This window comes from Rhinopithecus roxellana, chromosome 13 (genome assembly GCF_007565055.1).
Source record: "Rhinopithecus roxellana isolate Shanxi Qingling chromosome 13, ASM756505v1, whole genome shotgun sequence".
Lineage (NCBI taxonomy): Eukaryota > Metazoa > Chordata > Mammalia > Primates > Cercopithecidae > Rhinopithecus > Rhinopithecus roxellana.
In genome coordinates this window covers 99,595,646-99,619,994 of record NC_044561.1, presented here as the reverse complement: position 1 = coordinate 99,619,994, position 24,349 = coordinate 99,595,646, and the positions used below count along the sequence as shown (strand labels likewise).

The 24,349-nt window shown below is 39.2% G+C and overlaps 1 protein-coding gene across 9 annotated transcripts in view; it reads right to left on the bottom strand.

Moving 5' to 3' along the window:
- The window catches only part of RNF24 (ring finger protein 24), a 108,762-nt gene that overhangs the window by 37,399 nt on the left and 47,014 nt on the right, over positions 1 to 24,349 (bottom strand). For 5 of the 9 annotated variants that reach the window (XM_030914194.1, XM_030914191.1, XM_030914192.1 and 2 more), the window contains 2 exons: positions 13,164 to 13,232; positions 1,649 to 1,798 (listed from right to left, as the gene is read on the bottom strand). In XM_030914194.1, the coding sequence (XP_030770054.1) occupies positions 1,649 to 1,798; positions 13,164 to 13,219 (206 nt within the window). In that variant the 5' untranslated portion in view covers positions 13,220 to 13,232. The remainder of the gene's footprint in view (positions 1 to 1,648; positions 1,799 to 13,163; positions 13,233 to 24,349) is intronic. The other 4 variants (XM_030914198.1, XM_030914195.1, XM_030914197.1 and 1 more) reach the window with 1 other exon arrangement.

Here is a 24,349-nt window from a genome sequence, read left to right as displayed (position 1 = left end):
GCAGGCACCTGTAGTCCCAGCTACTTGGGATGCTGAGGTGGGAGGATTGCTTGAGCCTGGGAGGAAAGCTGTAGTGAGCAGAGACTGTGCCACTGCACTCCAACCTAGGTAACAGAGTGAGAAACATCTCAAAAAATAATAATAATAATAAAGAACTCATTGTCCATTGGTAATAATAAATGTGTTTACAATGCAAAAGAAAGGGTAACACAAAAATATATTAAATGCTGCAGCAAGTATTTACATGTATGTACCTCATATTTTTTTTTTCTTTCCACTAAGGAAGGTGTTGTAACAGACAAACACAAATGCTTTGGTGTTTACAATTACAAACACCCCAAGTCTAGAACTTAAAAGTGGCAGTACTTTTTTTGGGACTTCTTCAGTTAACAGTTACTTTACACAGTGCTAAGCTTTTTACTCTTAATTACATTTTTGGACGATATTTATATCCCATTGTCCTAGAATACTGTGATCAAACTATTTTTTTTTTTTTTTGAAACGGAGTTTTGTTCTTGTTGTCCAGGCTGGACTGCAATGGCATGATCTTGGCTCACTGCAATCTCTCCCTCCCAGGTTCAAGGGATTCTCCTGCCAAGTAGCTGGGATTACAGGTGCCCACCACCACACCTAGCTAATTTTTGTATTTTTAGTAGAGACAGGATTTCACCATGTTAGCCAGGCTGGTCTCAAACTCCTGACCTCAAGTGATCCACCCACCTCAGCCTCCCAGTGTTGGGATTTTGGACGTGAGTCACCGCACCTGGCTGATCTAATTATTTAAATAATAGTTTAATAGAAATGTTAGAAAAAGGAATTTCTGGAAATAAACAGGTTTTGTAAAGGTTTTTTCTGTAGATTACAATTATATTTGTCTCAAGTATTTAATTAATTTGAGGAAGAAATAAAAGTCATAAGCAGTCAACATATCTATGAGATATAAGGAGCATCCCTTATGTTTCTTTATTATTTTATTTTTTGAGACGGAGTCTTGCTCTGTCGCCCAGGCTGGAGTGCAATGGCACGATCTTGGTTCATTGCAACCTCCGCCTTCTGGGTTCTGGTGATTTTCCTGCCTCAGCCTCCTAGGTAGCTGGGATTACAGGCATGAGCCACTACGCCCAGCTAATTTTTGTATTTTTGGTAGATACGGGGTTCCACCATGTTGGCCAGGCTGGTCGAGAACTCCCGACTTTAGGTGATCCACTCACCTGGGCCTCCCAAAGTGCTAGGATTACAGGCATGAGCCACTGCGCCCGGCCTCCCCTACTTTTCTGACACCTAATGACTTTAGCTAACAAGGAGGCCACACCTTCTTGAAAAGCAATTTTGAAATCTCTGTGAGAGTAGATTAAATCTTGGAAATAGACAATGACATATGTGTATCTGGTAAAAAGGTAGAAAGGCAGAAAAATAAATAAGGACAATTTTCTCCTACAGAGTAAAACACTTCATCAGTAGGTAAGATTGAAGATTATATAAAGGTGTTTTACTGATTACTAATGCACAGATTAAAGTGGGAAGCCATCTTAATTTTTTAAAATTTTGCCAATTATCATACTTCATTTTTTTAAAAAAATCGGAGGATAAAACTTGATTATTGATTGTTTAACGTATTGTGAAGCAACATAGAATGAAAATTGGTTACCTAATCAAGTAGCAACAGAAGAGTAAACTAAGGATGAAGACAAATATAGCAGTACCAAAAACCACAATATATATGTTGAGAGGCAGATTCTGGAATCCAATATTAGGCATCCTGAAGTTGTAATGTGGGAAATCCGAGCTCATGGATGAACTGTGGGGGAAGAAAAGAATGGAAAAAAAAATAGGTAAAGACTAAGAACAAAGACAGCATTATCATTGTGCACGTATAGAAGCACAATGACCCCATCTGAAACAAATGTGGTAGACAAAGTGTTAATATTCTTGCCATTCATTCATTCACCATGCCAAATATTTACTATTATGTACCTGGCACTATTTCAGAGACTGGAGATTCTACATGAAAAGCTTTGCAAGTTGCATTTATTCACTAAAAGGCATTTCACTGAAATAATGCCAGTAATTAATAAACATGAAAATGTTCAACCTCAGAGAAGTGCAAAAAGAAAAAAAGTTTTAAGGTTCTTCAAACTCTTTAGCCTTTAACCTAATAACCCTTGAATATTGAAGTAGCAATATTTATAATGGTAAATATTAGAAATAACTGACATATCTCACAAGGAGATAATTAATTATATAATTAATTATATAGTCATATAATTATATGTTACAGTATTATATGTAACATATATGTTACATATGTTACAGTATTAAAGGGTCATGAAAACATTTTAAAGTAATTTTTTTTTCTTTTGAGACAGGGTCTTACTCTGTCACCTCAGGCTAGAGTGCAATGGTGTGATCTCAGTTCACTGCAGCCTTAATCTCCCAGGCTCAAGCGATTCTCCCGCTTTAGTTCCCCAAATAGCTAGGACTACAGGCATGTGCCACCATACCTAGCTAATTTTTAAAAATTTTTTTGTAGAGATAGGGTCTCAGCATGTTGCCCAGGCTGGTCTTGAACTCGTGGGCTCCAGCAATCGTCCCCACTTGGCCTCCCAAAGCGCTGGTATTACAGGTGTGAGCCACCACGCCTGGCCAATTTCTCCCCATTTTATAGACAAGGAAACTGAAGCTTAGACAGTTCTGGTCCCACAGCCATGACTGACCAGGTATGTACACAGCCAGAGCCTCTCCAACTCCAAACTCAGCACTCTCAGTCCATATGCTTCAATGCCTTTCTCATGTGTTACTTTTATAATCAGAAACAGTAAGTGTTGTTTAAACATTAAAAAAAGGACTATTTCTGTCAGTTTGTTTGAGAATACTTACTGATCACTACAGTTAAAATTCCACAGATAAAGGTTGCCTCTCCTGTAAGTGATAAGCTGTAGTTTGTCTTTTTGATTCCTTACAAAATAAAGAGCTCCTGCCAGGCCTGCTTATTAAGACCAAAGACTGATAATGGAATTATAATTACGAATACAACAAATCCAAACCCAAACAAAACTCTACCAAGCAAAGAAAACTTCTACTTTTATTTATGCATGGTAAATTAAAAATGTGTTCACAGATTTTTAGTTTTCTTGTAGGTTCCCAGAAGAGTGTATTTATACTGTTGACACCACTGAGATGTTAACTGGCTGTACCTGAAACCTAAATCTTATTATTAGTTTCTAGTATCTAGTAATGTATATCAGGAAGTCAGTACCTGCAAAGAACAACTTCATCCCATGTAAATTCTTCTCTGAGAGCTTCTGAACATAAATAATGGGTAATATTTAATTTTGAACCTTTGGCCATTTTCTGGGTTGGCTCAGTTAGAGCAAGTGCTTTTACTCAAATACATATTTAATTTCCTTTTTCCTACATTCAGATCTTCTTAGAAAGGGAAGGAAGGATGTAGTTAAGGAGTGCTTTACCAAATATACATAGCACATACGCTGTGGAGCTATTAGAAAATTACAGGGCACAAAACTTAGCTCTTAACTTTCGTATTTCTGACAGGGCCTCACTTGATGACCCTTGTTATAGCCAAGACTGTCCTTTAATCCCTTAAAAATATGCCTCCCCAGACAAGACTGGCTTGGTAAGATATCTCTCATCTTAGAAAATAAGGGATTAGGCCAGGTGCCATGGCTCACACCTGTAACCCCAGCACTTTGGGAGGCTGAGGCGGGTGGATCACCTGAGGTCAGGAGTTTGAGACCAGCCTGGCCAACATGGCAAAAATGCACCTCTACTAAAGATGCAAAAATTAACCGGGTGTGGTGGCACGCACTTGCAATCCCAGCTACTCAGGAGGCTAATGCAGGGGACTCGCTCAAACCAGGGAGGTGGTAGTGAGCCAAGATTGCGCCACTGCACTCCACCCTGGGCGACAGAGTGAGACTCCATCTCAAAAAAAAAAAAAAAAAAAAAAAAAGGAAAGAAAATAAGAGATTAAATATCTGTACTGGGCAAGCTAAGAGACAGGAAACAGGCAAGTGACAGAAAATGGTATGGTAGAAAGATAGAGAGGTTTGCAGTCAGCAAATCTGGATGCTTGCTCCCAGGATGTCACTGTCTAAATGTCAGAGCTTCATCTATACTTCAATTTTCTCATCTTTCAAATGGTATAACCGTCCTATCAATCAACTTTAAGGAATTCCTGAAAGGATAAAATGAGATAGCAGATAATGAAGTGTCTGAAAACTATAAGAGGACAAAACTATTAAGGCTTTAGTGTGTGTGTGTGGGAGGGGGAAAGGGAATGACATTAAATCAAAGTAGTAAATAACGGCCAGGTGCGGTGGCTCACGCCTGCAATCCCAGCACTTTGGGAGGCCAATGCGGGTGATAGTTCGAGACCAACCTGACCAACATGGAGAAATCCCGTCTCTACTAAAAATACAAAAATTAGCCGGGCGTGGTGGCGGGCACCTGTAATCCCAGCTACTCGGTAGGCTGAGACATGAGAATAGCCCGGCGAGGTGGCAGGCGCCTATAATCCCAGCTACTTGGGAGGCTGAGACATGAGAACAGCTTGAACCCGAGAGGCAGAGGTTGCAGTGAGCCGAGATCACCCCATTGCACTCCAGCCTGGACAAAAGAATGAGCCTCTGCCTCAAAAAAAAAAAAAAAAAAAGAAAGAAAGAAAGTGGCCGGGCGCGGTGGCTCAAGCCTGTAATCCCAGCACTTTGGGAGGCCGAGGCAGGTAGATCACGAGGTCAGGAGATCCAGACCATCCTGGCTAACACGGTGAAACCCCGTCTCTACTAAAAATACAAAAAAATTAGCCGGCCGTGGTGGCGGGCGCCCGTAGTCCCAGCTGCTCAGGAGGCTGAGGCAGGAGAATGGCGTGAACCTGGGAGGCGGAGCTTGCAGTGAGCCGAGATCGTACTCCAGCCTGGGGGACAGAGCAAGACTCCGCCTCAAAAAAATAAATAAATGAATAAATAAATAAATAAATAAATAAATAAATAAAGTAGTAAATAACATACAAGAAGCCTTGACAAAAATAATGTCTCTGGAGAGGATTCCACCAAACCAAGTACCCCTTCCACAGGGAGCTCTTCTGCACTCACTGACAAGCTGTCAGGTGGCCTGCCAACCTGGCCTCCAGACGCAGGAACTAGAAACCTTGTCTGGCCAAAGGCAGCCATTAATACAGGCTGGGTAGGAGTGAGGCCAGTGGTGTGGGAATGTTGCTCTGCAAGGTCCTCGAAATTGGTACAATTCTTGTAGCATTCTGAACAAAGACTCAGACACACAGCAGTAGAGGTAGCACTGTCATCATAGGGAAGAGACATCTGCCTTAGTGCTGCTGGGGGCTGGATGTTGAGACTTTTGTGAGTCCTCACTACCCGGCAGGGCCTTTTAATAAACCCCAATTACCAGAGGGATCTAGGCTGGTAGAAGATATGTTGATGCAGCATATATTTTAGGAATTTTTCTCCCTTTGTTTTAGTAAATAAAATGGCTTTGCTACAATTGATATGTTGGACCAACAATTTAAGTAGATGGTAGATTATTCCAAGATGTTAATCCTGATCTAGTAATACATTAGTTTTTACAAAATTTTCATCATAATGTATTTTCAGCAGGAGTATTAATCTTTTAATTTATAAAAGGCTACATATTCATCATCTTAGTAATATGCATTCTTTGCTATTGAAGTCTTACGTAAGTTATTTAGTAATTGCTCCTTGTGGGAGTAAAGAGGAGAAATAGAACATACAGCACACTGTTGTATTTTACTTGGCATTTCCAACTTCATTCACGTGAAAACCTTTTTTTCCCCTTATGTAAATTCAGTTCTTGAAATCTCTAGCCTCAGCCTAAATTTCAAATCACCCAGTCAGTTTATTAAAACCAAACCCAAACAAACAAACAAGAAAGACAAGAAGATTTGAGTATTTTATCAGCAATCTTAGAACAAAGAAGTTCTAAGAGGGACAGATTACTTGAGATTTGGATGCCTACAGGACCTGAGTTTAACACAATACACCACAGCTAAATGGGGCTGCAGTAGCATTCCTCAAAGCATGCTTGGTAGCCACATTCTTCTTAGATCAGTTCCTGTTCCCTGGACACTACCATATCATCTTCCCAGGAGTCAGTATTCTAGTTTTGCTTCAAAAATGCTCAGAAGTGCCGGGCACGGTGGCTCATGCCTGTAATCCCAGCACTTTGGGAGGCTGAGGCGGGGAGATCACGAGGTCAGGAGATCAAGACCATCCTAGCCAATATGGTGAAACCCTGTCTCTATAAAAATACAAAAATTAGTTGGGCGTGGTGACGCATGCCTGTAATCCCAGCTACTCGGGAGGCTGAGGCAGGGGAATCCCTTGAACCATGGAGTCAGAGGTTGCAGTAAGCCCAGATCACGCCACTGCACTCCAGCCTGGCGACAAAAAAAAAAAAAAAAAAAAAAAAAAGAAGAAGAAGAAGAAAGAACACAAAATGTAACATGTGGCTACGTGTGGTGGCTCACGCCTGTAATCACAGCACTTTGGGAGGCCCAGGCGGGTAGATCACAAGGTCAGGAGTTTAAGACCAGCCTGGCCAATATGGTGAAACCCATCTCTACTAAAAACACAAAAATTAGCCGGGCCTGGTGGCATGCACCTGTAATCCCAGCTTTTCAGTAAACTGAGGCAGATTAGGTTCAACCCCGGAGGCGGAGGTTGCAGTGAGCTGAGATCACGCCATTGCACTCCAGCCTGGGACAGAGAAAGACTCCATCTCAAAGGAAAAAAAAAATTGCTCAGAAAGGGGCCTGGGTGCAGTGGTATATGCCTGCAACCCCAGTACTTTGGGAGGCTGAGGGGGGAGGACTGCTCGAGGCCAGGGGTTTGAGATCAGCCTGGGAGACATAGGGAGACCCCACCTCTACAAATAAAAATAAAAATTAAAAAATTAGGTGGGCATGGTGGCACATGCCTGTAGTACTAGTTACTCTGGAGGCTAAGATGGGAGGATCACTTGAGCCCAGGAAATCAAGGTTACAGTGAGCTATGATACTGCCACTACGCTCCAGCCTGGGTGACAAAGTAAGACTATCTCTAAAAAAGAAAGCTTTTGGCATATTAGAAGGAACTAACTTCTTTGTTCTTTATTGAGTATCTTTATGACCACATGAAACGCCTTCTGCAAAATCTTTTTTTGAGTGGGTGGATGTGAGGAAAGATTAAAAATTTTAAAAACATGTCACTGATCAGTAGAAAGACCTAAGCTTTCTGATCTAATGGATATGCTGGGTTCTAGAGAGAATTATTTTAAAAATAAGACCTATATTTAGATAGATCCTAGTAAAATTTCTGAATTCTACGATAGAAAAACTGTGACAAGTTTCAAAAAAAAAAAAAAGTTGTTATAATGGAAAGCATATAGATTTGAGATTTATCTTAGGCCATGAGTATTAGAGTGGGCTTATGGAGTCAGAAAGCCAGGGGTTTAACCATGGATTTGCCAGTAATTTGGGGCTTGTTACTTATCTTTTCTATGTCTCAGTTTCCTCATCTGATAAGACAGAATAATACTAGTAACTATTTCATAAAGTTTTAAAGGAATTAAATGACTCCACACACGAAAAGCACTTAGAACAGTACCTGGGCACATACTGTGTACTTGAGAAATGTTAGTTTTCATTATTAACTAAAATACAACAATAAAAGATAATGGAATCACTGTCTGTATCTCCATTAAAAGATAGTCAGGTAGACTTCTGACTCCAGAAAGATAGCATACACATGCATTTCCCTATTTATCCAGCTAAATATAACTAAAAAACATAGACATTAAGTTGGACAGAAGGTAGCACACTAACTAGGGACCTGGGGACCCAAGGAATAGCATGGTAATGAGTTCTCTGGGCTTTGTATTTGTCTCCTGTATCCCAGACTTAGAGCTGGCAAAATTGGCAAACCAGAATGCCAACAGGTGAAGACAAAAAAAAAAAAAAAGCCCCAATGAACCTGTTCTCTCTAGCCAAAGAATCACAAAAAGAGTAGTCTAACAAGACTGAAAGCTTTTAAACAAGAATTGCCCTACTTCAGCTAAACAACCCAGAAAAAACTATGGCCACACCCCTACGGACATGCCAGCAAAGGCCGAAGGCAGAGCCTAGATTTTCACTCTTGCCAGGATGTAACAAGATGCCCCAGCCATTTTGCTGGGATAGTGTTAGAAAAAGGCCAAGTAGGAAGCTGGATTTTGTTGTTGTTGTTGTTTGTTTTCTTTCTGCTTGTTTGAGACGGAGTCTTGCTCTGTCGCCAGGCTGGAGTGCAGTGGTGTGATCTTGGCTCACTGCAACCTCCACCTCCTGGGTTCAAGCGATTCTCCTGCCTCAGCCTCCCGAGTAGCTGGCACTATAGGCACCCACCATCACGCTCAGCTAATTTTTATATTTTTAGTAAAGACTGAGTTTCACCATGTTGGCCAGCTGGAATTTTTACCCAACATGGTGAAAATGAGGCTCCACCTCAGTGATATCAGTGGAGACTACATGTGGACCCTGACTTCTACCCCTATCCAGCAGTAACAAAGTGTCCTCACTGGGGTGATGACAGAGGAGGATCTAGTGAAGAATCAGGATTTTACCACCACCAACTGGCAACAAACACTCCTACCTGTCCCAGCCAAAGAGGTATCAGTGAAAGCCTAGTTGAGAGCTGGAACTCCCATTCCTGCCCTGTCCTCGCCCCTCATGTCAATAGAGGCTGAGTAGGGAACCTGGACTTCTACCTTTACCTGGCATTAATGAAGCAGCATTACAACCCACCGTTTCACTGACACCCACTGGTGTCAGAGGAAGCCAGTTAACACAGAAGGTTTAAATAAAATCCAGAGTCTCATAACATAATACACAAAATGTCCAGGTTCCAACTAAAATTACTCATCGTATCAACACTAGGAAGATCACAAATCAAATGAGAAATGACAATTAACAGATGTTAATGCCAATGACAAAAATGTTAAAATTATCTGATGATTTTAAAGCAGCCATCATCAAAATGTTTAAGCAAGCATTTATGAACATGCTTGAAACAAGTGAAAACACTGAAAATCTCAGCAAAGAAACAGAAGATATAAAGAGGAACACAATGGAAATTATAGAACTGAAAAACACAATTGAAATAAAAAAACTAAAACTAAGCAATGGGCCCAACAGCAGAACGGAGAAGAAAGGAGAAAGCATAAGTGAACCAGGGCTGGGCACGGTGGCTCATGCCTGTAATCCCAGCACTTTGGGAGGCCAACGTGGGTGGACCACTTGAGGTCAGGAGTTTGAGACCAGCCTGGCAAACATGGTGAAACTCTGTCTCTACTAAAAATACAAAAATTATCCAGGCATGGTGGTGGGCACCTGTAATCCCAGCTACTCAGGAAGCTGAGGAATCTGTACATAAATGTACAGATTTAAGAAGCTGAACAAACTCCAAAGAGAATAAACCCAAAGAAATGTACAACAAGACACATCATAGTCAAACTTCTGAAAACTAACAACAACAACAACAAAATCTTTTTTTTTCTTTGCAGAGGTAATTGAGTTAAAAGAACAATAAAAATCTTGAAAGCAACTAAGGAGATACCATTGGGGGGAAATAATATGAAAGCAGAGATTTCTCATCAGAAACAATGGAGGCCAAAAGGAAGGAACACGTTTTTCAAGTGCTGAAAGAAAAGAGCCATCAACCCAAAATCCTACATCCAGCAAAAATATCCTTCAGGAATGAAACAGGAAATCAAGACAGCCTCGCATGAAGGAAAACAAAGGGAATTTGTTGCTAGCAGATCTACTCTTAAAGAGTGACTAAAGGAAGCTGTCTTAACAGAAAGGAAATGAGAAAAGGAACCTTGGAACATCAAGAAGGAAGAAACAACATGGTAAACAAATATAAGGGCAAATACCATAAACTTCCTTCTCTTGAGTTTTCTAAATTACATTCAATGGTTGAAGAAAAATTATAATTGTCCAACCCGGTTCTAAATGTATTCAGAGGAAATATTTAAGATGAGCATATTAAAAATAAGGGAGGATAAAGGAACATAAAAAGAGGTAAGATTTCTAGCCTGAACTGGTAAAGTATACTAGTAGACTGCATATATAATATAATGCCTACAGCATTCAGTAAGAAAACTATACAAAGACACACACTGGAAACACTACAAAAAATCAAAAAGAACTTCAAAAAATTATTCAAGTAACAGAAATAAAAGACAATGAAAACAAACAGAAAACAAAGTTTAAAACGGCAAGCTTAAGTATAAATGGTTTAAATACGTCAATTAAAACACAGAGATTGACAGAATGAATTAAAAAACATCACCCAATAATATGCTGTCTACATGAAACTCACTTTAAAAATAATGATACATGCATGTTGAAAAGGATGGAAAAAGATAGGTAATGCAAGCATTAATCAAAAGAAAGCAGGAGTGGCTGTAAAAACATCAAAGCAGACTTCAGAGCAAATAAAATTACCAGAGAGAGAAAGAAACATTACATAATGATAAAATGGTCAACCCATGAAAAATACACAGCAATCCTAAATGTGCATGCACAAAACAACAGAGCTGCAAAACTTGTGAAGTAAAAACTGACTGAACAGAAAGGAGATATAAACAAATCTATAATTATACTCAAAGACTTCAAAACCATCTCTCAACAACTGATGAAACAACTAGAAAACCAGCAAGGATAAAGAAAAATTCAACAACACAATTAGACAACAGGATCTAATCAAAATTTATAGAGCACTCTACCGAGCAACAGCAAAATATACATTATTTTCAAATACCCATGGCACCTACACCAGGACAGACCACATCCCTGGTCATAAAACAAATCTCAAACAAACTTTCAAAAATCAAAGTCATATAGAGTGTAACTGGACATAGTTGAATCAAACTAGACATTTATAACAGAAAGGTAGCAAGAAAATATTCAAACACTTAGAAACTAACACACTTTTAACTAATCTATAATTTAGAAAGGTCTTAAAAGAAATTTTTAAAAATACACTGAATTGATTGAAAATGAAAATACAGGCTGGGTGTGGTGGCTCACGCCTGTAATCCCAGCACTTTGGGAGGCCGAGGCAGGCAGATCATCTGAGGTCAGGAGTTCAAGACCAGACTGGCCAACATGGTGAAACCCCATCTCTACTAAAAATACAAAAAAATTAGCCGGGCGTGGTGGCACGCACCTGTAGTTCCAGTTACTCAGGAGGCTGAGGCATGAGGATCGCTTGAACCCTGGCGGCGGAGATTGCAGTGAGCCGAGATTGCACCACTGTACTCCAACCTGGACGACAGAGCAAGACTCTGTCTCAGTTAAAAAAAAAAGGGGGGGAGGGGGGAGGGGGGAGCCGGGCACAATGGCTTACACCTGTAATCCCAGCACTTCGGGAGGTCGAGGCGGGTGGTTCACCTGAGGTCAGGAGTTTGAGACCAGCCTAGCCAACATGGTGAAATCCCGTCTCTACTAAAAACACAAAAATTAGCTGGGTGTGGTGGCAGGTGCCTGTAATCCCAGCTACTTGGAAGGCTGAGGCAGAGGAATTGATTGAACACTGGAGTTGGAGGTTGCGGTGAGCTGAGATCATGCCACTGTACTCCACCCTGGGTGACATGCGCAAAACTCCGTCTCAAAATAAAAAAAAAGAAAATGAAAATACAACACATCAACATTTGAGAGACATAGGTAAAGCAGTGCTGAGTGGGTAATTCATAGCACTAAATGCACATATAAGAAAATAAGAAAATCTCAAATCAATATTCTAAACTCCTACATCAAGAACCTAGAAAAAGGGCAAGTTAATCAGGAAAAAAGAAATAGTAAATAACAGAAACCAATTAAATTGAGAAACAAGAAAACAACAGAGAAAAATCAATGAAACAAAAAGTTGGGTCTGGGCCGGGCGCGGTGGCTCAAGCCTGTAATCCCAGCACTTTGGGAGGCCGAGACGGGTGGATCGCGAGGTCAGGAGATCGAGACCATCCTGGCTAACACGGCGAAACCCCGTCTCTACTAAAAAATACAAAAAACTAGCCGGGCGAGTTGGCGGGTGCCTGTAGTCCCAGCTACTTGGGAGGCTGAGGCAGGAGAATGGCGTAAACCCGGGAGGCGGAGCTTGCAGTGAGCTGAGATCCGGCCACTGCACTCCAGCCTGGGCGACAGAGCGAGACTCCGTCTCAAAAAAAAAAAAAAAAAAAAAAAAAAAAAAAAAAAAAAAAAAAGTTGGGTCTGTTCTTTGAAATGATCAATAACACTGACAAATCTCTAGGAAGAATGACAAAAAAAAAAAAAAAAAAAGAGAAGACACAAATTACCTATATCAACAATTAAATAGGAGAGATCACTATAGACACTGCAGACATCAAAAGGATAAGAAGGGTATACACACATATACAGACATAAATTTAGTAATATAAATAAAACAGACCAATTCCTCAAAAAACACAAACTACAAAAACTCACCCGATATAAGATAGATAATGTGAACAGTTTTATAACTATCAAATAAACTGAATTAGTCATTTAAAAATTCACAAAAAAGAAAGCTCCAGGCCAAGATGCTTTTACCAGAGAATTCTACCAAAGTTGAAATAAGAATGAGCACAAATCCTTGACAATCTTTTGCAGAGAATGGGAGGGAACATTTCTCAAAGCATTTTTTGAAGCCAATGTGATCTTGATATCAAAACCAGATAAAGACAGTATCTGGCAAATACAGACACAAAAATTCTTAACAAAATATTAGCAAGTAGAATTTGGCAATATGTAAATAGACTTTTACAACACCATGACCAAGTAAGGTTTATTCAAGAGATGCAGGGCTGGCTTAATATTAAAAAAAAAAAAAAAAAAAAAAAAAATCAAAGTAATCTACCCATATTAAATGGCTAAAGAAGAAAAATCACATGATCATATTAACTGATTTTTAAAAAACACATTTCACAAACATCAGCAAACAGAAATTTAAAAACTCCCAGAAATAGAAATGGAAGAGAATTTCTTCAACATGTTAAAAACCATCTACATAAAACAAACCGGCAAAAACCAACCAAACAGTAACAACAAAAACTGTACAGCTAATATTATTCTTAATTGTGAAAGACTGAATACTTACCCCCCTAAGACCGGGAACAAGGCAGGATATCTGCTCTCACCACTCTTATTCAACATAGTGCTGGAAGTTCTAGCCAGTGCAATAAGGTAGAAAAGGGAATAAAAGGCATACACATCAGAAAGGAAGAAATTAAACTGAGCCTATTTGCCAACATCAACATCTACAACAAAATCCCAAAGAATCTTCAAAAAAATTTCTAAAACTAATAAATGAGTTCAGCAAGGTTGCAGGATACCAGATACACATATAAAAATCAACTGTATTTTTATAAATTAGCAATGAACATATGAACACTGAAATTATAAATACAATGACATTTACCATTGTTCAAAAAAAGAAATACAAAGAATTAAATTTAATAAGACATTAGATATGTACAGGACTTATATGCTAAAAATGACAAAATGCTGATTAAAGGAATCAAGTAAGATCTAAATAAATGCAGAGACATACTGTGTTCATGGATTTGAAGACTCAGCATAGGAAAGATATTCTCTCCAAATTGATATATAGGTTTAACATAATTCCTATCAAAATCCCAGCAAATGTTTTTGGAGACATAGACAAGTTTAACAAATGTAGACAGAAAGAAAGACAAGGAAATAAAACAGCTAAAGCAATTTTGAAAAAAGAAGACTAAAGGGAGAGGAATCAGTCTATTCAATATAAGTACTCATAGCCTAATAAAGACACTGATTGGTTTTGGCAAAAGGACAGACACATAGGTCAATGGAACAAAATGAAGAACCCAGAAACAGACCTACACAAATAAGCCCAAATGATTTTTGAAAAATGTGCAATCCTTTCTCAATGGAGAGACTACATAGTCTTTTCAACAATTAGTGCTGGAACAATGGGACATCCATAGGCAAAAAAAATTGAATCTTGATCTTAACCTCACACACAAAAAGCAACTCAAAATAGATCATGAACTTAAACTTAAAATGCAAAACAATGATATAGTTACAAAAAACCTAAGAGAAGATATTTGGGATCTAGGATTAGGCAAAAAGTTCCAGACTGGACCCCAAAAGCAAAGAGTATAAAAGGAAAAATTGATACATTGGACTTCATTGAAATGAAATTTTTTTTTTTGCCTTGAAAGACTCTGTCAAGAGGATGAAGAAAGAAGCAAAAGACCAGGAAAAATATATTTGCAAACCATACACCTGACAAAGGGCTAATATCTAAACACAAAACTCAATAGTAAAAAACCAACCAATTATGGGTTGAATTGTGTTCTCAAAAAGATATGGTGAAGATGTAACTCCCACCACCTCTGAATGTGACTTTATTTGAAAATAGGGGTGTTGAAGATGTAATTAAGAAGTTATAGTTACACTAGAGTAATCCAGTATGACTGGTGTCTTTATAAGAAGAGGAAAAGAGAGAGAGATACAGGAGGAGAGAATGCTGTGTGATATAAGAAGCAGAGACTGAAGGATTGCTGGCTGTCATCAGCAGTTTGAAGAAAGGGATGAACAAATCCTTTCTCAGAGCCCTCAGACAGAACAACCTTGCTATTTATTTATTTATTTATTGCAAGTGATTCTCCTGCCTCAGCCTCCCTAGTAGCTGGGACTACAGGAGCACACCACTATGCTCTGTTAATTTTTGTATTTTTAGTAGAGACGGGTTTCACCATGTTGGTCAGGCTGGTCTTGAACTTCTGGACTCAAGTGATCTTCCCAAAGTGTTGGGATCACAAGTGTGAGCCACTGTGCCCGGCCACCAACATCTTGATTTCAGACTTCTAAACCCCAGAATTGTGAGACAATAGATTTTCTGTTGTTTTAAGCCACCCAGTTTATGGCACTTTGTTAAGGCAGCCCTAGGAAACAATTCAATTAGAAAATGGGCAAAAGAGATATTTCACCAAAGGGAATATACAGATGGTAAATAAGTACACAAACGTATGTTCAAAATCATTAGCTATTCAGGAAATAGAAAGTAAAGCCACAATGAGAAATTACTAAATTATACCTATCAGAATGGCTAAAGTAAAAAGTTGTAACACCACCAAATGCTGGCAAGAATGCAGAGAAACTAGAGCATTTTATCTTGTTGGTGGTAATATAATATGGTATAGCCACCCTGGAAAATAGTTTATCAGTTTCTTGTAAAATTAAACATGCAACTGCCATACAACTCAGCAGTTGCACTCCTGGGCATTTATTCCAGGAAACTGGAGACCTATGTTCACATACAAACCTCAACACAAATGTTCATAGCAGCTCTATCTGTAATGGTCTAAAATTAGAAACAACCCAAATATCATTCAATGGGTGAATGATTAAACAAACTTGGGTATGCACATCATCAAATGCCACTCAGCAATAAAAAGAAACAAACTATGGATAGATGCAATAATCAGAATCACTTCCCAGATAATTATGGTGAATGAAAAAAGCCAATCCCAAAAGGTTACATACTGTATAAGTACACTTATCTTGATGTACTGTAAGAAATCCCTGATGTGATGGAAACCTTCTGTATGTTGACTGTATCAAAATTAATATCCTGGTTATGATATTATACTATAGTTTTACAAGATGCTATCATTACAGGAAATTGTGAAAAGAGTACATAGGATCTTTCTGTAGTTTATTACAGCTGCATGTGAGTCTACAATTATCTCAAAATAAAAATTTTAATTAAAAAATATACAATGGAGCAACATCTATACAGGTCTGATGGAAAAGAACTGTGATGCTAGAACTGTATATCCAGCCAAACTATCTTTCATTTGTATAGAAAAAAAAGAAAGAAAGAAGGAAAAAGACATTTTCAGACACATAAGTAAACTTCTTTCTTTCTATATAGGTACGTAATCATTCCACTAATTAAAACCCCCCACAGTAATCTAGATTAAGGCTTCAGATTATGTCAGCAAAGCATGGAAGATGAATGGGGAGAAGAAAGTTAAGTTGTGCTAATAGTTTTATTTTGAAAAGTTATAACTACTTAATTTAAAAAGTTGCTACAGAAGTATAAATCTAAATATGTATTTTAAAATGTAGGGAGCCACAAATAGTTCATGTAATTTTCATGACTAGCAGAGAGGAAAAAGCAGCAAAGAAATCTGGATAATTTCAGCAAAATATAGGGTAAAAAGGGAAAGAAGGGGAGTCATAAGAAAGCAAATGATAGAAATATAAAATAAAATGGTAGGAACAAAATGAAAACTCAATCATGAGAAAAATAAGTGGTTTAAACCCTCCTATTTAAAAAGGCTCTAGCTCCCACGATTTGGCACACACACAAAAACCCCAGAAAGGCTCTAGGATGAAGAGAAGTTGGTTAATGGGTACAAAAATAGAGTCAGGTACAAAGAATAAGTTCTAGTATTTTATAGTGCAACAGGGAAACTGTAGTTAATACTTTGTTGTATTCCAAATACTACGAAATGAAGAAAATTAGATTTTTTTTTTTTTTTTTGAGATGGAGTCTCACTCTCTCGCCCAGGCTAGAGTGCAGTGGTGTGATCTCGGCTCACTGCAACCTCAGCATCCTGAGTAGCTGGGATTACAGGTGTGCGCCACCACACCCAGCTAATTTTTGTATTTTATCTATATAGAGTGTGTGTGTATGTATAAATAACTTTGTGTCTTAACAAAGAAAACACCTTTTCAAATGAATCTGGAACATCTACATTTAGATAAATTATTTATTATGCCATAGGAACAGTCCAAAGAACAGAACTCTTAGAGGCCACAATATGTGACTATAATGTGTAAAATTAACCCAATAAAAAGATAAACAAAAGGAAACTACTTATAAATTCAAAACATAATCTTTAAAATGACTTTAGGCCGGGTGTGGTGGCTCACAGCTATAATTTCAGTGCAGCACTTTGGGAGGCCAAGGTGGGCAGATCACCTGAGGTCAGGAGTTTGAGACCAGCATGGCCAACATGGTGAAACCCCGTCTCTACTAAAAATACAAAAATTAGCCGGGTGTGGTGGTGGGTGTCTGTAATCCCAGCTACTCAGGAGGCTGAGACAGGAGAATCCCTTGAATCCAGGAAGCGGAGGTTGCAGTGAGCAGAGATTGTGCTACTGCACTCCAACCTAGGTGACAAGAGTGAAACTCCACCTCAAAAAAATAAAGTAAAATAAAATAACTTCTGTCTAGTAAGTAACTAAAACAAATCACAGACCATTTAGAAGTTAATCACATTGTGGGAAAAAAGTCTCATACTGAGAGAAAATTCCATAACCTTCAACGTGGGAAAAGTATTCTTACAGGCTACTGTGTAGGTGTGGAAGTGTAACTGATTGTATTATCAATCTAAAAAATAATAATGAAAATAAATGGACACAAGAATTCAATTCTGGAAAGTAGAAAAAGAACAAATCAAACAAAATAAGCCAGAAGAAGGAATTAATAAAGGTCAAACAAAAATGTATGAATTTAAACAAAACAATGAAAGGAATTGAAATCAACTAACCAAAACACTAAGAATGAGACAGATAAAAAATATTCTTATGCAGAAATTTAAAAACATCCATGAGATAATTTGAGTACTAATTTTAAAATCTAGAATAGACTTTATAGGAATATAACCAAAACTGGCTCAAGAAGAAAACTTGAAAATACAGAAATGTCTTCACAAAAAAGGCTTCAGACCCTAATGGCAATGAAGGTAGAACTCGCCAAACTTGCATAGATAAGTAGTCTGCTATGTACAGTAGTCCCTGCTTATCGACGGTGGATATGTTCATAGACCCCCACTGGATGCCTGAAAACCTGGATAGTACCGAGCCCTATGTTTTTTTGAACTGATAACCAAGACTCTAATGGGCAGGTAGTGTACACAGCATGTAGACACTGGGCAGAGGATGATCCACGTCCTAGATGAGATGCAGTGAGCACGACAGCTTGAGATTTCATTACACTATTCAGAATGGTGAACAATCTAAAACTTACAAATTGTTTTGGGAATTTTCCATTTAATACTTTCAGACTACAGTTGACCATGGGTAACTGAAACTGCAGAAAGCGAAACTGAAAATAAGGGGGAACTACTGTAAACTGATCCAGAGTATAGAAAAAAATGATGGAAAGCATCCCAACTCATTTAAAGGTGTAAGCATAATCTGGAAACTAAAACCATAACTTCACAGCACAGTTCATAAACCCAAGGCCTCTGGACTGAATCTGGCCTGAAAAAATACTTTGTTTGGCCTATACAAAGTTTTAAAGATTAAGATAATTTAGATTTGGGAGATTTAACATAAAATTAGCAATTTCCAGCTCTATACAGAAAAAGGTCAGATCTAATAACCCTGGGCTCCATTCTTGCACCGCAAAAACAGCCTGGAGCTGAGTGGCCTCTGCTCCCAGGCTGCCATGTTGTTGCGCAATGTGTGTGTGTGTGTGTGTGTGTGTGTGTTGGGGGGGCGGGGGGGCGGGGGGGCGGAGGGGCGGGGGGGCGCGCGGCGCTGAATGCTTATGGGTTAGAGTGTAAGTGTGCCTGGCCCTATGTCAACAGAATCGCCATTTGTCACCATTTCTACCACTCCTTATCACTTCCTAATTCTGGTCCAAATGCAGGTTGCCATTTGTGCTTAGGCTGTTATTTTCCTCAATGTAAATATTTCTACCTCTATCAAAAAAACAAAATAAAATAAATTGATGGTTTCACGATTTTGCTTTCTACCAAGTGTATTTGGCTGATTTCTTGCCTGGCTTCTGTTGGCACTGAGTTTGTGCCCCTGCTTTACCATTTCTATCTTTGGTTTCCCCATATCAGATGACAGAAATACCCACTTATATTCTCTTTCATTTGCGTAGTTTTGTACCTTAAATTTAAATGTTTAATCCATCTTGAATTTATGGCATAGAAAAAAGACCTAAAATGGTTTTTCCAATTTAGTCAACTATTCCAACAGCATTTATACAATTCCTTCTCCACTGTCTTAAAGTTCTACCTTTTTCAGAGTCACTTTTTTTTTTTTTTTTTTTTTTGAGACACAGTCCTGCTCTGTCTTCAGGCTAGAGTACAGTGGCGCCATCTTGGCTCACTGCAACCTCCACCTGCCGGGTTCAACTGATTCTCCTGCCTCAGCCTCCCCAGTAGCTGGGACTACAGGCATGTGCCACCACACCCAACTAATTTTTTTGTATTTTTACATACATACATTACATATAAATTAGCATACCACTAATTCATACATGCTAGGGCAATATTTTCATCATTATTCTTCCTCTTTAATATTTTCAAGGCTATTCTTATAAAATCTTTTTTTCAGCTAAACAAGTCTTTAAAATATTCTGTTGGGCTGGGCACAGTAACTCATGCCTGTAATCCCAGCACTTGGGGAGGCAGAGGTGGGCAGATCACTTGAGCTCAGGCGTTCAAGATCAGCCCGGACAACAGGTAAAACCCCGTCTCTACAAAAAATATAAAAATTAGCTTGGCATGGTGGTGCATGTCTATGGTCCCAGCTACTTTAGCTTGGCATGGTGGTGCATGTCTATGGTCCCAGCTACTTAGCGGGCTGAGGTGGGAGGATCACCTGAGCCCAGGAGCAGTGAGCCGAGATTGCGCCACTGCACTCCAGCCTGGGTGACAGAGGAAGACTTGGTCTCAAGGAAAAAAAAAAAAAGTGAAAAAGCCTGGGCACAGTGGCTCATACCAGTAATCCCAGTGTTTTGGGAGGCTGGGGTAGTGGGGTAGCAGGGTAGCAGGACAACTTGAGCCTGGGAGTTTGATGCCAGTCTGAGCAATATAGTAAGACCCAGGCAAGGTGGGGTACACCTGTAGTCCTAGCTACTCAGGAGGCTAAGGTGGGAGGATTGCTTGAGCCCAGGAATTGGAGTCTGTGGTGAGCTATGACCAGATCATACCACTGTACTCCAGTCTTGGCAACAGGGCTAGACCCTGTCTCTTCAAAAAAAAAAAAAAGAAGAAGAAAAAAGAAAGCTTTTGGCAAATAGAAATTATGCACTTCTTCATTGAGTATCTTTATGGCCTCTTGTGAGCTTTGGTTAGCAAGATTTTCCCGGAACCTAGTCATCCCTGGCAATGGCAAGGCTGCATTTCTGGATATTTGAGGACCAGACACTGTAATGCAGCACCTCCAGTGGATATCCTGCACTGAGAGATTTTGAGCCTCAGCACCTAAGCTGGCCCTCCTGAATGATACCACTGCCTCACTTAAGGTGCTCCAGTCTCTACAACTCATATTTCAAAGGTCTCTCTCTGTATTCCCAGTCTTTTATGAACTTTTATAATCTGTAAACTTAATTATTTGAAATAGATATCGGGGTTCTACCAGGGAAAAAGAGATCAGGGTTCAAACATCTTTTATCTTCAAAAGGCAGACAGCTAGGCAAGAAATTGGCTGGCGTTCCATAAATATTTTTCTAAGAGTATCTTCTCTCTATTGTTTAAAAGTTTGAGGTTATCCTTGTTTTTTCATTCTTCAGAGGATAACTCTTCTTTCAAGTTTTTTTTTTCTTTCTTTCAAATCTCAGTATATACCAGAAGACTTCTTTCTAGTTTTAAGACACTGATAAGTAGGTATCTGGGTATTCTGTCTTTAAGTACCAAATCTGGAAATAAGTAACTCTGAAACCTCTCAGTCTTTAGGCAAAAGTCTATTTTTCTACAGTAACTTCTTTAATGTTTCCTTTTCTGGGGTTTCCTCTTATTTACACCCCTTCCCATTATTTAAAGGACAGTTGGGGGAACAACAAAAAAAAACTAGGTCTATTGGAATTGCCATAATCAATCTGTCTATTCCATCTATGTTTTAATTGAGATCTTTCCCTTTAGCCTTAATTTTACTGACTACCTCATTATTTTGATTACATTTTTTTTATCAAAGGATGTTGTGATTTTAAAGTATGTTTCATCGCAGTGTTTTAGCTTTTTTTCACTAATTCTAACCAGACGTATATATGTATGTATGTATGTATGTATTTGTTTGTTTGTTTGAGAAAGGGTCTCACTATGTTGCTTTGGCTGGACTTGAACTTCTGGGCTCCAGCAATCCTCCTGCTTCAGTCTCCAGAGTAGCTGGGCCTACAGATGTGTGGCACCATGCCTGACCAGTTCCTTTAATTTACTTATTTTTTTTCCCTGATCAGTTCCTTTTAATAGCCTTTGTGTTTTTTTAATCCTTTCTAGCCCCGTTATTGAAAATTCCAATTTCTTCACAGTTTGGATTTTTTCTGTTTCTTCTGCCACCATTGTTTTCTCTGGGTTTGTGCATAGCTTTTCTCTTTGCTGCTGTTCCACAGTTCTAAAATCAAGCCTGAGGTGCTATCTTTAATTTGTTTACCATAATTGAAGTTTGTCTACTTGAATATTTTTGAAAATTTCAGATGTTTGTTATTTTGGTGAGTCTATTTTTACTCTGCCATATTCCTAGTAATTTTTTTTTTTTTTTTTTTTTTTGAGATGCAGTTTCGGTCTTGTTGCCCAGGCTGGAGTGCAATGGCGTAATCTCGGCTCACTTCAACCTCTGCCTCCTGGGTTCAAGCGAATTCTCCTGCCTCAGCCACCTGAGCAGCTGAGATTATAGGCATGTGCCACCACACCCAGCTAATTTTGTATTTTTAGTAGAGACGGGGTTTCTCCTAGTAGAGGTCTGGTTTCTCCTCGAAGTGAGTTTGAGACTGGTCTTGAAATCCCGACCTCAGGCCTTGGCCTCCCAAAGTGCTGGGATTACAGGCATGAGCGACCATGCCTGGCCATTTTCTCCATTTTTATGTAATGATGAAATCTATTTTCAATGTAAATCATTCTATGAGATCTTTATGAGACATCACTTTGAGGGCAAAGAAGACTTTAACGTCTCATGCTCCCTTTTTTTTTTCTTTTCACAGGTATGGATTTAATTATTTTCTTTCTTTCTTCCCTTTCCTCCTTCCTTCCATTTCCTCCTTGCCTCCTTCCTTCCTTCCTTCCTTCCTCCCTCCCTCCTTGCTCTATCGCTTGGATTGGGTACAGTAGTGCAATCACACCTCATTGTAGCTTCGACCTCCTGAGCTCAAGGGATCCTCCTGCCTCAGCTTCCTGAGTGACTGGGACTACGGGCACATGTCACCATACCCAGCTATTTTTTGAAATTACTTTTTGTAGAGACGGGGTTTAACCATGTTGCCCAGGTTGGTCTTGAACTCCTGGCCTCAAGTGATCCTCCCTGCCTTGGCCTCCCAAAGTGTTGGGATCAAGGCATGAGCCACCATGCCCAGTCCCTTTCTTCTTTTGTTTTTGTGCCATAGATTTAGTAGAACTCAAATTCCCTTCTGACATCTGTATTCCAGGCATGAGTGTACATGCAGTGTAATTTTTTTTTTTTTTTGAGACAGAGTCTCGCTCTGTTGCCCAGGCTAGAGTGCAGTGGCACAATCTTGGCTCACTGCAGCCCCAGCCTCCCAGGTTCAAGCAAATTTTCCTGCCTTAGCCTCCCGAGTAGCCGGGACTACAGGCGCGTGCCACCACGCTCAGCTAATTTTTTGTATTTTTAGTAGAGATGGGGTTTCACTGTGTTAGCCAGGATGGTCTCGATCTCCTGACTTCGTGATCTGTCCACCTTGGCCTTTTTTTTCTTTTTTTTAAAAGAGGCAAAGTCTTGCTCTATCACCCAGGCTGGAGTGCAGTAGCATGATCATAGCTAAGTGCAGCCTCAAACTCCTAGAGTCAAGGGATCCTCTTACCCTGGCATTGGGATTACAGGCGTAAGCCACAACTCCCAGCCCTACACTTTTACAAAGAATCTGCTAATCAACATTTAACTATTGACTTCTACGTGATTAATTGTTTTTTGATTAACTGATGGCAGCACTCTTAGGAATATGAGCTGGGGGAAACAACACAGAGTAATGCAGACAGAAGGAGGATGAAATGGAAGACAAGTTATAAAGGAAGAAAATACTCTCAGGTTGAACTTTACATCTTAATTACACAAAGGCAGTGTGAAAAGAAATACAAAGCAATGAGCGGTTCCCATCTCAACATGAAATAAACTCTAGGGGTAATACCATAACTACTTAATTTTAGAAAAAAGCTGATTTTGTTCCCAAGAAAACAACATGTTTTTTTTCTGCTGTGAGGAAAATAAAAATGCAACAGGAGAGCAATGCCTCATTTTGGCACTCAAAACTCTCCTCTGATTATCTGCAGATGTTTAATTTTAAATCTCTCTCAAGTCTGATGAATGGGCCTGTGAGTCTCTTTACTCAGAGCCAATTTTTAGTCTACATTAAAGACTCATTAGCTCCTGGTTCTCATACAGGTCAGCATAACAGATATCTGCAGAGCACAAAACAAATATGATTCTTAAAAATTTGGTGTTTCCATGAAAAGAATCCCACAATAGAGGATTCGATGAGCCACATGAACTGAGGTTCTGAGATTCTCATATTATTTAAAGAGCTCAGCCTCTTCTGTGATTGTATTGGACTCTTAGAAGGGGATGAGTGGGGACATAATTTAAAGAGTTTTCACTGTGGGCAGTAATTTACAGTAAACTAGAGAGTATTCACTCTTAAGAGGCTGGCTAGATATACGAGAAAAATACAAGCAAGCATAGGTAGAGATGATGTAAATTAGGGAAATTAAACAAAAATTTTCCAGATGTATAGGTAACTAATCACATATATAAGCATCTTCATCTTCAGCAGCAGCAGCAGCTTAAAATTTAAAAAAAAAATTTTTTTTTTTGGTGTTTCAGGCTGGGCGTGGTGGCTCATGCCTATAATCCCAGCACTTTGGGAGGCCGAGGTGAGAGGATAGCTTAGGCCCAGGAGTTCAAGACCAGACTGGACAACATGGCAAGACCCCGTCTCTACAGAAAAAATTAAAAATTAGCCAAGTGTGATGGTATGCACCTGTGGTCCCAGCTACTCAGGAGGCTGAGGTGAGAAGGTTGCTTGAGCCCAGGAGGTCGATGCTACAGTGAGCCGTGATCATGCCACTGCACTCCAGCCTGGGTGACAGAGAATGATCCTGTCTCAAAAAATAAAAAATAAAAAATAATTGGTGTGTCCAGTAGCTGAAATAAATAGCAGTTATCATTAATGTTAACCTACTTATTCACTGGAATTAATATAGAGATGGATCATGAAAAGAAACTCTTTTTTGTTGTTTGTTTTTTTGAGACATGGTCTTGCTCTGTGGCCCAGGCTGGAATGCAGAGGTACAATCACAGATCACTGCCGCTTCAACCTCC